General features: G+C 40.0%; 1 protein-coding gene across 1 annotated transcript in view; it reads left to right on the top strand.

Moving 5' to 3' along the window:
• The window catches only part of LOC133546831 (solute carrier organic anion transporter family member 3A1-like), a 65,593-nt gene that overhangs the window by 4,773 nt on the left and 48,320 nt on the right, over window positions 1–12,500 (top strand). The window contains exon 2 of the mRNA XM_061892666.1: window positions 1,813–2,272. Within this exon, the coding sequence (XP_061748650.1) occupies window positions 1,813–2,272 (460 nt within the window). The remainder of the gene's footprint in view (window positions 1–1,812; window positions 2,273–12,500) is intronic.

Genomic DNA, 12,500 nt, shown 5'->3' with positions numbered 1-12,500 from the left:
ACCATTGAATTTCTACACAATGAATTGTTACGCACCAAAATTTGTTGCACTCAATTTTTTCCCACACATTTTCTTATACATGTACACTGATTTTAACTCACTGAATTTTAAAACTCATGTTTTTCTTTTTTACCATTTTTTTTACACAAAAATTGTATACACTGATTTTTTTCACACTGAATTTTAAAACTTAAAAATATATATATTGAATTTCTACACAATTGATACAGCACTATTTTTTACACACTGAGTTTTAAAACACAATATTTTTGTCTACACTACATTTTTTTAATTGAATTTCTACACAATTTTTTTTATGCAGCAAATTTTGCTACACTTTTTTTTTTACTGAATTTTCCTACAATAAATTTTCTTCTTCACCATTGAATTTCTACACAATGAATTGTTGTGCACCAAAATTTGTTGCACTCCAATTTTTTCCCCACACATTTTCTTATACATGTACATTGATTTTAACTCACTGAATTTTAAAATTCATGTTTTTCTTTTTAAATTTTTTTTTTTTTACACAAAAATTGTACACACTGATTTTTTCACACTGAATTTTAACACTTAAAAATATATATATTGAATTTCTACACAATTGATACCGCACTATTTTTTACACACTGAATTTTAAAACACTATTTTTTTGTCTGCACTACATTTTTTAAATTGAATTTCTACACAATTTTTTTATGCAGCAAATTTTGCTACACTTTTTTTTTTTACTGAATTTTCCTACAATAAATTTTCTTCTTCACCATTGAATCTCTACCCAATGAATTGTTGTGCACTAAAATTTGTTGCACTCAAATTTTTCCCCACACATTTTCTTATACATGTACATTGATTTTAACTCACTGAATTTTAAAACTTAAAAATATATAAATTGAATTTCTACACAATACCGCACAATTTTTTACACACTGAATTTTAAAACACAATTTTTTGTCTGCATTACATTTTTTAAATTGAATTTCTTCACAATTTTTTTATGCAGCAAATTTTGCTACACTTTTTTTTTTACTGAATTTTCCTACAATAAATTTTCTTCTTCACCATTGAATTTCTACCCAATGAATTGTTGTGCACCAAAATTTGTTGCACTCAATTTTTTCCCACACATTTTCTTATACATGTACAGTGATTTTAACTCACTGAATTTTAAAACTCATGTTTTTCTTTTTTACATTTTTTTTTTTACACAAAAATTGTATACACTGATTTTTTTCCCACTGAATTTTAAAACTTAAAAATAAATACATAGAATTTCTACACAATACCGCACAATTTTTACACACTGAATTTTAAAACACTATTTTTTGTCTGCATTACATTTTTTAAATTGAATTTCTTCACAATTTTTTTATGCAGCAAATTTTGCTATACATTTTTTTTTTTTTACTGAATTTTCCTACAATAAATTTTCTTCTTCACCATTGAATTTCTACACAATGAATTGTTGTGCACCAAAATTTGTTGCACTCAAAATTTTTTTCCACACATTTTCTTTTACAGGTACACTGATTTTAACTCACTGAATTTTAAAACTCATGTTTTTCTTTTTTAAATTAGTTTTACACAAAAATGGTATACCCTGATTTCTACACACTGAATTTCAAAACAAAAAATTTTTTCGGCTCTGAATTTTTTTTATATAGAATTTTTACACAATTTTTATGCACCAAATTTTTATGCCCTGAATTGTGAACCACTATTTTGACTCGTTGGCCGTGACGCCGCGCCGAGTTTGAAGGTGTGCACTCCCGACTTTTCACGCTGCGTCCCTGGGCCTCTGTCCCCCGCCAGGTGAGCGTTCTGACCACGCTGGAGAGACGCTTCAACCTGCAGAGCGCCGACGTGGGCGTGATCGCCAGCAGCTTCGAGATCGGCAACCTGGCCCTCATCCTCTTCGTCAGCTACTTCGGCGCCAAGGCCCACCGGCCGCGCTTGATCGGCTGCGGCGGCATCGTCATGGCGCTTGGGGCGCTGCTCTCGGCGCTGCCCGAGTTCTTGACCCACCAGTACGAGTACGAGGCCGGGGACTCCTGGCACGCCGAGGACGGCCGGGACGTGTGCTCCAACAGCACCCGCTCCGACAACAAAGACTCGGCGTATAAATGCGGCGACCGCGCCAGCACCAACATGATGTACCTGCTGCTCATCGGCGCCCAGGTCCTGCTGGGCATCGGGGCCACGCCCGTCCAACCCCTGGGGGTCTCCTACATCGACGACCACGTCCACAGGAAGGACTCCTCCTTGTACATAGGTGAGACGTGTGTGTGTGTGTGTGTGTGTGTGTGTGTGTGTGTGTGTGTGTGTGCTTGATATTCCCCGTCAAAAAGATCAGATGTTGTATTTCATGCAAAATTGCCGCACACAGCAGGGAAGGGGGATTCATTTTGTAATGCAGTCTGCTGAAAATGATGGAAAGCGCCGCCCCGCATAGCAACTTACACTGCGGTCAAAGTCGGAAAAAGATGTTCAACACTCTACTGCCACCCGGCGGCCAAAGTGGATAGCGCAGCCCTGCAGTTGTTCACGTTTCATGTGTCAGACAAATATGAATCACGGGCGCTTCACTTTCTCCACATTTTGTTACGTTAGCGCCTTTTTTTTCCTAAATTAATTTCTATCCTCAAAATTCTACACACAATTCCCCATATTGACAAAGTGATTTTATTTTATTTTTTTTAATTCTCACAAATGTATTAAAAAATAAAAACAATACGAGCATTACTGTAAGTATTCACGACGCTTCACTTTCTCCACGTTTTGTTACGTTAGTGCCTTTTTTTCCTCTAAATGTATTTCTATCCTCAAAATTCTACACTCAATTCCCCATATTGACAAAGTGATCTATTTATGTATTTATTTTATAGAAATGCTCACAAATATATTAAAAATAAAAACAATGCGAGCATTACTGAAAGTATTCACGGCGCTTCACTTTCTCCACGTTTTGTTACGTTAGCGCCTTTTTTTCCCAAAATGTATTTCTATCCTCAAAATTCTACACACAATTCCCCATATTGACAAAGTGATTTATTTATTTATTTATTTTTAAAGAAATGCTCACAAATGTATTTAAAAAAAAAAAAACAATACTAGCATTATTGTAAGTATTCACGGCGCTTCACTTTTTCCACATTTTGTTACGTTTGTGCCTTTTTTTCCTAAGTTAATTTCTATTCTCAAAATTCTACACACAATTCCCCATATTGACAAAGTGATTTATTATTTTTTTTTAATGAAATTCTCACAAATGTATTAAAAAATAAAAACAATACTAGCATTGCTGTAAGCATTCACGGCGCTTCACTTTCTCCGCGTTTTGTTACGTTAGTGCCCTTTTTTCCTCAGTTAATTTCTATCCTCAAAATTCGACACACAATACCCCATATCGACAAAGTGATTTATTTATACATTTTTTTAAAGAAATGCTCACTAATGTATTAAAAATAAAAACAATACGTGCATTACTGTAAGTATTCACGGCCTTTGCTCGATACTTTGTGGACTTTGCCGTGCTTTACTGTCGGCCAGGTGGATTTAATACGTTTGCTAAAATTTCTAAAAAGAAAAACCCTTTTTCACAATGTCTTTATAGAGTATGAATTCACTCAATGTATGCATTTTGGTATCATTTAATATTTCCTTAACCTCCTAAGACCCAGCGTCCTCAGAAGTGGACATTCATGTTAAGTATATAACTTCCTGAGAACAAACGTCCTCCAAAGTGGACATTTGTGTCTAGCACAGTGGACATTTGTGTTGAGTTTATAACCTCCGGAGACACAGCGTCCTCTGAAGTGGACATTTGTGTCAAGCAGAGTGGACATTTGTGTTGAGTTTATAACCTCCGGAGACCCAGCGTCCTCTGAAGTGGACATTTGTGTCAAGCAGAGTGGACATTTGTGTTTAGTCTATAACTTCCTGAGAACAAACGTCCTCCAAAGTGGGCTCTTGTGTCAAGCAGAGTGGACATTTGTGTTGAGTTTATAACCTCCGGAGAACAAACGTCCTCTGAAGTGGACATTTGTGTCAAGCAGAGTGGACATTTGTGTTAAGTGTATAATTTCCTGAGAACAAACGTCCTCTGAAGTGGACATTTGTGTCAAGCAGAGTGGACATTTGTGTTGAGTTTATAACCTCCGGAGACCCAGCGTCCTCTGAAGTGGACATTTGTGTCAAGCAGAGTGGACATTTATGATTAGTCTATAACTTCCTGAGAACAAACGTCCTCTGAAGTGGACATTTGTGTCAAGCAGAGTGGACATGTGTGTTGCGTTTATAACCTCCGGAGACCCAGCGTCCTTTGAAGTGGACATTTGTGTCAAGCAGAGTGGACATTTGTGTTTAGTCTATAACTTCCTGAGAACAAACGTCCTCTGAAGTGGACATTTGTGTCAAGCAGAGTGGACATTTGTGTTGAGTCTATAACTTCCTGAGAACAAACGTCCTCTGAAGTGGACATTTGTGTCAAGCAGAGTGGACATTTGTGTTGAGTTTATAACCTCCGGAGACCCAGCGTCCTCTGAAGTGGACATTTGTGTCAAGCAGAGTGGACATTTATGTTTAGTCTATAACTTCCTGAGAACAAACGTCCTCCAAAGTGGGCTCTTGTGTCAAGCAGAGTGGACATTTGTGTTGAGTTTATAACCTCCGGAGAACAAACGTCCTCTGAAGTGGACATTTGTGTCAAGCAGAGTGGACATTTGTGTTTAGTCTATAACTTCCTGAGAACAAACGTCCTCTGAAGTGGACATTTGTGTCAAGCAGAGTGGACATTTGTGTTAAGTGTATAATTTCCTGAGAACAAACGTCCTCTGAAGTGGACATTTGTGTCAAGCAGAGTGGACATTTGTGTTTAGTCTATAACTTCCTGAGAACAAACGTCCTCTGAAATGGACATTTGTGTCAAGCAGAGTGGACATTTGTGTTGAGTTTATAACCTCCGGAGAACAAACGTCCTCTGAAGTGGACATTTGTGTCAAGCAGAGTGGACATTTATGTTTAGTCTATAACTTCCTGAGAACAAACGTCCTCTGAAGTGGACATTTGTGTCAAGCAGAGTGGACATTTGTGTTGAGTTTATAACCTCCAGAGAACAAACGTCCTCTGAAATGGACATTTGTGTCAAGCAGAGTGGACATTTGTGTTTAGTCTATAACTTCCTGAGAACAAACGTCCTCCAAAGTGGGCTCTTGTGTCAAGCAGAGTGGACATTTGTGTTGAGTTTATAACCTCCGGAGAACAAACGTCCTCTGAAGTGGACATTTGTGTCAAGCAGAGTGGACATTTGTGTTAAGTGTATAATTTCCTGAGAACAAACGTCCTCTGAAGTGGACATTTGTGTCAAGCAGAGTGGACATTTGTGTTGAGTTTATAACCTCCGGAGACCCAGCGTCCTCTGAAGTGGACATTTGTGTCAAGCAGAGTGGACATTTATGATTAGTCTATAACTTCCTGAGAACAAACGTCCTCTGAAGTGGACATTTGTGTCAAGCAGAGTGGACATGTGTGTTGCGTTTATAACCTCCGGAGACCCAGCGTCCTTTGAAGTGGACATTTGTGTCAAGCAGAGTGGACATTTGTGTTTAGTCTATAACTTCCTGAGAACAAACGTCCTCTGAAGTGGACATTTGTGTCAAGCAGAGTGGACATTTGTGTTGAGTCTATAACTTCCTGAGAACAAACGTCCTCTGAAGTGGACATTTGTGTCAAGCAGAGTGGACATTTGTGTTGAGTTTATAACCTCCGGAGACCCAGCGTCCTCTGAAGTGGACATTTGTGTCAAGCAGAGTGGACATTTATGTTTAGTCTATAACTTCCTGAGAACAAACGTCCTCCAAAGTGGGCTCTTGTGTCAAGCAGAGTGGACATTTGTGTTGAGTTTATAACCTCCGGAGAACAAACGTCCTCTGAAGTGGACATTTGTGTCAAGCAGAGTGGACATTTGTGTTTAGTCTATAACTTCCTGAGAACAAACGTCCTCTGAAGTGGACATTTGTGTCAAGCAGAGTGGACATTTGTGTTAAGTGTATAATTTCCTGAGAACAAACGTCCTCTGAAGTGGACATTTGTGTCAAGCAGAGTGGACATTTGTGTTTAGTCTATAACTTCCTGAGAACAAACGTCCTCTGAAATGGACATTTGTGTCAAGCAGAGTGGACATTTGTGTTGAGTTTATAACCTCCGGAGAACAAACGTCCTCTGAAGTGGACATTTGTGTCAAGCAGAGTGGACATTTATGTTTAGTCTATAACTTCCTGAGAACAAACGTCCTCTGAAGTGGACATTTGTGTCAAGCAGAGTGGACATTTGTGTTGAGTTTATAACCTCCAGAGAACAAACGTCCTCTGAAATGGACATTTGTGTCAAGCAGAGTGGACATTTGTGTTTAGTCTATAACTTCCTGAGAACAAACGTCCTCTGAAGTGGACATTTGTGTCAAGCAGAGTGGACATTTGTGTTGAGTTTATAACCTCCGGAGACCCAGCGTCCTTTGAAGTGGACATTTGTGTCAAGCAGAGTGGACATTTATGTTTAGTCTATAACTTCCTGAGAACAAACGTCCTCCAAAGTGGACATTTGTGTCAAGCAGAGTGGACATTTATGTTTAGTCTATAACTTCCTGAGAACAAACGTCCTCCAAAGTGGACATTTGTGTCAAGCAGAGTGGACATTTATGTTTAGTCTATAACTTCCTGAGAACAAACGTCCTCTGAAATGGACATTTGTGTCAAGCAGAGTGGACATGTGTGTTGAGTTTATAACCTCCGGAGACCCAGCGTCCTCTGAAATGGACATTTGTGTCAAGCAGAGTGGACATTTGTGTTTAGTCTATAACTTCCTGAGAACAAACGTCCTCCGAAGTGGACATTTGTGTCAAGCAGAGTGGACATTTGTGTTTAGTCTATAACTTCCTGAGAACAAACGTCCTCTGAAATGGACATTTGTGTCAAGCAGAGTGGACATTTGTGTTGAGTTTATAACCTCCGGAGAACAAACGTCCTCTGAAGTGGACATTTGTGTCAAGCAGAGTGGACATTTATGTTTAGTCTATAACTTCCTGAGAACAAACGTCCTCTGAAGTGGACATTTGTGTCAAGCAGAGTGGACATGTGTGTTGAGTTTATAACCTCCGGAGACCCAGCGTCCTCTGAAATGGACATTTGTGTCAAGCAGAGTGGACATTTGTGTTGAGTCTATAACTTCCTGAGAACAAACGTCCTCCCAAGTGGACATTTGTGTCAAGCAGAGTGGACATTTGTGTTTAGTCTATAACTTCCTGAGAACAAACGTCCTCTGAAATGGACATTTGTGTCAAGCAGAGTGGACATTTGTGTTGAGTTTATAACCTCCGGAGAACAAACGTCCTCTGAAGTGGACATTTGTGTCAAGCAGAGTGGACATTTATGTTTAGTCTATAACTTCCTGAGAACAAACGTCCTCTGAAGTGGACATTTGTGTCAAGCAGAGTGGACATTTGTGTTGAGTTTATAACCTCCAGAGAACAAACGTCCTCTGAAATGGACATTTGTGTCAAGCAGAGTGGACATTTGTGTTTAGTCTATAACTTCCTGAGAACAAACGTCCTCCAAAGTGGACATTTGTGTCAAGCAGAGTGGACATTTATGTTTAGTCTATAACTTCCTGAGAACAAACGTCCTCCAAAGTGGGCTCTTGTGTCAAGCAGAGTGGACATTTGTGTTGAGTTTATAACCTCCGGAGAACAAACGTCCTCTGAAGTGAACATTTGTGTCAAGCAGAGTGGACATTTGTGTTAAGTGTATAATTTCCTGAGAACAAACGTCCTCTGAAGTGGACATTTGTGTCAAGCAGAGTGGACATTTTTGTTGAGTTTATAACCTCCGGAGACCCAGCGTCCTCTGAAGTGGACATTTGTGTCAAGCAGGGTGGACATTTGTGTTAAGTGTATAACTTCCTGAGAACAAACGTCCTCTGAAGTGGACATTTGTGTTGCGTTTATAACCTCCTGAGAACAAACGTCCTCCAAAGTGGACATTTGTGTCAAGCAGAGTGGACATTTATGTTTAGTCTATAACTTCCTGAGAACAAACGTCCTCCAAAGTGGGCTCTTGTGTCAAGCAGAGTGGACATTTGTGTTGAGTTTATAACCTCCGGAGAACAAACGTCCTCTGAAGTGGACATTTGTGTCAAGCAGAGTGGACATTTGTGTTAAGTGTATAATTTCCTGAGAACAAACGTCCTCTGAAGTGGACATTTGTGTCAAGCAGAGTGGACATTTTTGTTGAGTTTATAACCTCCGGAGACCCAGCGTCCTCTGAAGTGGACATTTGTGTCAAGCAGGGTGGACATTTGTGTTAAGTGTATAACTTCCTGAGAACAAACGTCCTCTGAAGTGGACATTTGTGTCAAGCAGAGTGGACATTTGTGTTGAGTTTATAACCTCCGGAGACCCAGCGTCCTCTGAAGTGGACATTTGTGTCAAGCAGAGTGGACATTTGTGTTTAGTCTATAACTTCCTGAGAACAAACGTCCTCTGAAGTGGACATTTGTGTCAAGCAGAGTGGACATTTGTGTTGAGTTTATAACCTCCGGAGACCCAGCGTCCTCTGAAGTGGACATTTGTGTCAAGCAGAGTGGACATTTGTGTTTAGTCTATAACTTCCTGAGAACAAACGTCCTCTGAAGTGGACATTTGTGTCAAGCAGAGTGGACATTTTTGTTAAGTGTATAATTTCCTGAGAACAAACGTCCTCTGAAGTGGACATTTGTGTCAAGCAGAGTGGACATTTGTGTTTAGTCTATAACCTCCGGAGAACAAACGTCCTCTGAAGTGGACATTTGTGTCAAGCAGAGTGGACATTTGTGTTTAGTCTATAACTTCCTGAGAACAAACGTCCTCTGAAGTGGACATTTGTGTCAAGCAGAGTGGACATTTGTGTTTAGTCTATAACCTCCGGAGAACAAACGTCCTCTGAAGTGGACATTTGTGTCAAGCAGAGTGGACATTTGTGTTAAGTGTATAATTTCCTGAGAACAAACGTCCTCTGAAGTGGACATTTGTGTCAAGCAGAGTGGACATTTGTGTTGAGTTTATAACCTCCGGAGACCCAGCGTCCTTTGAAGTGGACATTTGTGTCAAGCAGAGTGGACATTTGTGTTTAGTCTATAACTTCCTGAGAACAAACGTCCTCTGAAGTGGACATTTGTGTCAAGCAGAGTGGACATTTGTGTTGAGTTTATAACCTCCGGAGACCCAGCGTCCTCTGAAGTGGACATTTGTGTCAAGCAGAGTGGACATTTGTGTTTAGTCTATAACTTCCTGAGAACAAACGTCCTCTGAAGTGGACATTTGTGTCAAGCAGAGTGGACATTTGTGTTAAGTGTATAATTTCCTGAGAACAAACGTCCTCTGAAGTGGACATTTGTGTCAAGCAGAGTGGACATTTGTGTTTAGTCTATAACCTCCGGAGAACAAACGTCCTCTGAAGTGGACATTTGTGTCAAGCAGAGTGGACATTTGTGTTAAGTGTATAATTTCCTGAGAACAAACGTCCTCTGAAGTGGACATTTGTGTCAAGCAGAGTGGACATTTATGTTTAGTCTATAACTTCCTGAGAACAAACGTCCTCTGAAGTGGACATTTGTGTCAAGCAGAGTGGACATTTGTGTTAAGTGTATAATTTCCTGAGAACAAACGTCCTCTGAAGTGGACATTTGTGTCAAGCAGAGTGGACATTTGTGTTTAGTCTATAACTTCCTGAGAACAAACGTCCTCCAAAGTGGACATTTGTGTCAAGCAGAGTGGACATTTTTGTTTAGTCTATAACTTCCTGAGAACAAACGTCCTCTGAAGTGGACATTTGTGTCAAGCAGAGTGGACATTTGTGTTGAGTTTATAACCTCCGGAGACCCAGCGTCCTCTGAAGTGGACATTTGTGTCAAGCAGAGTGGACATTTGTGTTTAGTCTATAACTTCCTGAGAACAAACGTCCTCTGAAGTGGACATTTGTGTCAAGCAGAGTGGACATTTGTGTTAAGTGTATAATTTCCTGAGAACAAACGTCCTCTGAAGTGGACATTTGTGTCAAGCAGAGTGGACATTTGTGTTTAGTCTATAACCTCCGGAGAACAAACGTCCTCTGAAGTGGACATTTGTGTCAAGCAGAGTGGACATTTGTGTTTAGTCTATAACTTCCTGAGAACAAACGTCCTCTGAAGTGGACATTTGTGTCAAGCAGAGTGGACATTTATGTTTAGTCTATAACTTCCTGAGAACAAACGTCCTCTGAAGTGGACATTTGTGTCAAGCAGAGTGGACATTTGTGTTAAGTGTATAATTTCCTGAGAACAAACGTCCTCTGAAGTGGACATTTGTGTCAAGCAGAGTGGACATTTGTGTTTAGTCTATAACTTCCTGAGAACAAACGTCCTCTGAAGTGGACATTTGTGTCAAGCAGAGTGGACATTTGTGTTAAGTGTATACTTTCCTGAGAACAAACGTCCTCTGAAGTGGACATTTGTGTCAAGCAGAGTGGACATTTGTGTTAAGTGTATAATTTCCTGAGAACAAACGTCCTCTGAAGTGGACATTTGTGTCAAGCAGAGTGGACATTTGTGTTGAGTTTATAACCTCCGGAGACCCAGCGTCCTTTGAAGTGGACATTTGTGTCAAGCAGAGTGGACATTTATGTTTAGTCTATAACTTCCTGAGAACAAACGTCCTCCAAAGTGGACATTTGTGTCAAGCAGAGTGGACATTTGTGTTAAGTGTATAATTTCCTGAGAACAAACGTCCTCTGAAGTGGACATTTGTGTCAAGCAGAGTGGACATTTGTGTTAAGTTTATAACCTCCGGAGAACAAACGTCCTCTGAAGTGGACATTTGTGTCAAGCAGAGTGGACATTTGTGTTAAGTGTATAATTTCCTGAGAACAAACGTCCTCTGAAGTGGACATTTGTGTCAAGCAGAGTGGACATTTGTGTTAAGTTTATAACCTCCGGAGAACAAACGTCCTCTGAAGTGGACATTTGTGTCAAGCAGAGTGGACATTTGTGTTAAGTGTATAATTTCCTGAGAACAAACGTCCTCTGAAGTGAACATTTGTGTCAAGCAGAGTGGACATTTTTGTTGAGTTTATAACCTCCGGAGACCCAGCGTCCTCTGAAGTGGACATTTGTGTCAAGCAGAGTGGACATTTGTGTTTAGTCTATAACTTCCTGAGAACAAACGTCCTCCAAAGTGGGCTCTTGTGTCAAGCAGAGTGGACATTTGTGTTGAGTTTATAACCTCCGGAGAACAAACGTCCTCTGAAGTGGACATTTGTGTCAAGCAGAGTGGACATTTGTGTTAAGTGTATAACTTCCTGAGAACAAACGTCCTCTGAAGTGGACATTTGTGTCAAGCAGAGTGGACATTTGTGTTGAGTTTATAACCTCCAGAGACCCAGCGTCCTTTGAAGTGGACATTTGTGTCAAGTAGAGTGGACATTTGTGTTTAGTCTATAACTTCCTGAGAACAAACGTCCTCCAAAGTGGACATTTGTGTTGAGTTTATAATGAACTTCACACAAATGTCCACTCTGCTTGGCACAAATGTCCACTTCAGAGGACACTGGGTCTTAGGAGAATATAAACTCAACACAAATGTCCACTCTGCTTGACACAAATGTCCACTTTGGAGGACATTTGTTCTCAGGAAGTTATACACTTAACATGAATGTCCACTGCAGAGGATGCTGATTCTTAGGAGGTCACACACTTATCACAAATGTCCACTCTGCTTGACACAAATGTCCACTTCAGAGGACGTTTGTTCTCAGGAAGTTATACACTTAACACAAATGTCCACTCTGCTTGACACAAATGTCCACTTCAGAGGACGTTTGTTCTCCGGAGGTTATAAACTCAACACAAATGTCCACTCTGCTTGACACAAGAGCCCACTTTGGAGGACGTTTGTTCTCAGGAAGTTATAGACTAAACACAAATGTCCACTCTGCTTGACACAAATGTCCACTTTGGAGGACGTTTGTTCTCAGGAAGTTATAGACTAAACATGAATGTCCACTTCAGAGGACGCTGGGTCTTAGGAGGTTAAATTAATTAATTGTGTTTGTTTTTATCAGGTTCATATGCAATTATACAATTATTATCAGATACAATTATTCTGACAGTTTTTTTTGTTTTTTTACATATATCTAAATATATGTTTGCGCTAAAAAGAAAAAAAAAAGTGGTTTCCGTGTAGATGCGCTGAAAAAGTTTGAAAAAGTCTCCTGCATGTTTGAAAACGTGGTTAAACCCACAATTAAGGAGCCAGACAACACAAAGGTGCAGTAAATGAGTGTCTCCATGGTGATGCCTCGCATAGCACAGCCACAATTCTACATTGTGCATCCCTGGCTTTTATAGCACACACTGTGCCATTCCTCCGTCATGCCGACAATACAAAGCAAGAGGTCACACACACACACACACACACACACACACACACACACACA

The sequence above is a fragment of the Nerophis ophidion genome, linkage group LG02 (genome assembly GCF_033978795.1).
Source record: "Nerophis ophidion isolate RoL-2023_Sa linkage group LG02, RoL_Noph_v1.0, whole genome shotgun sequence".
Taxonomy (NCBI): Eukaryota; Metazoa; Chordata; class Actinopteri; order Syngnathiformes; family Syngnathidae; genus Nerophis; species Nerophis ophidion.
This window is presented reverse-complemented; position numbering and strand designations above follow the sequence as displayed.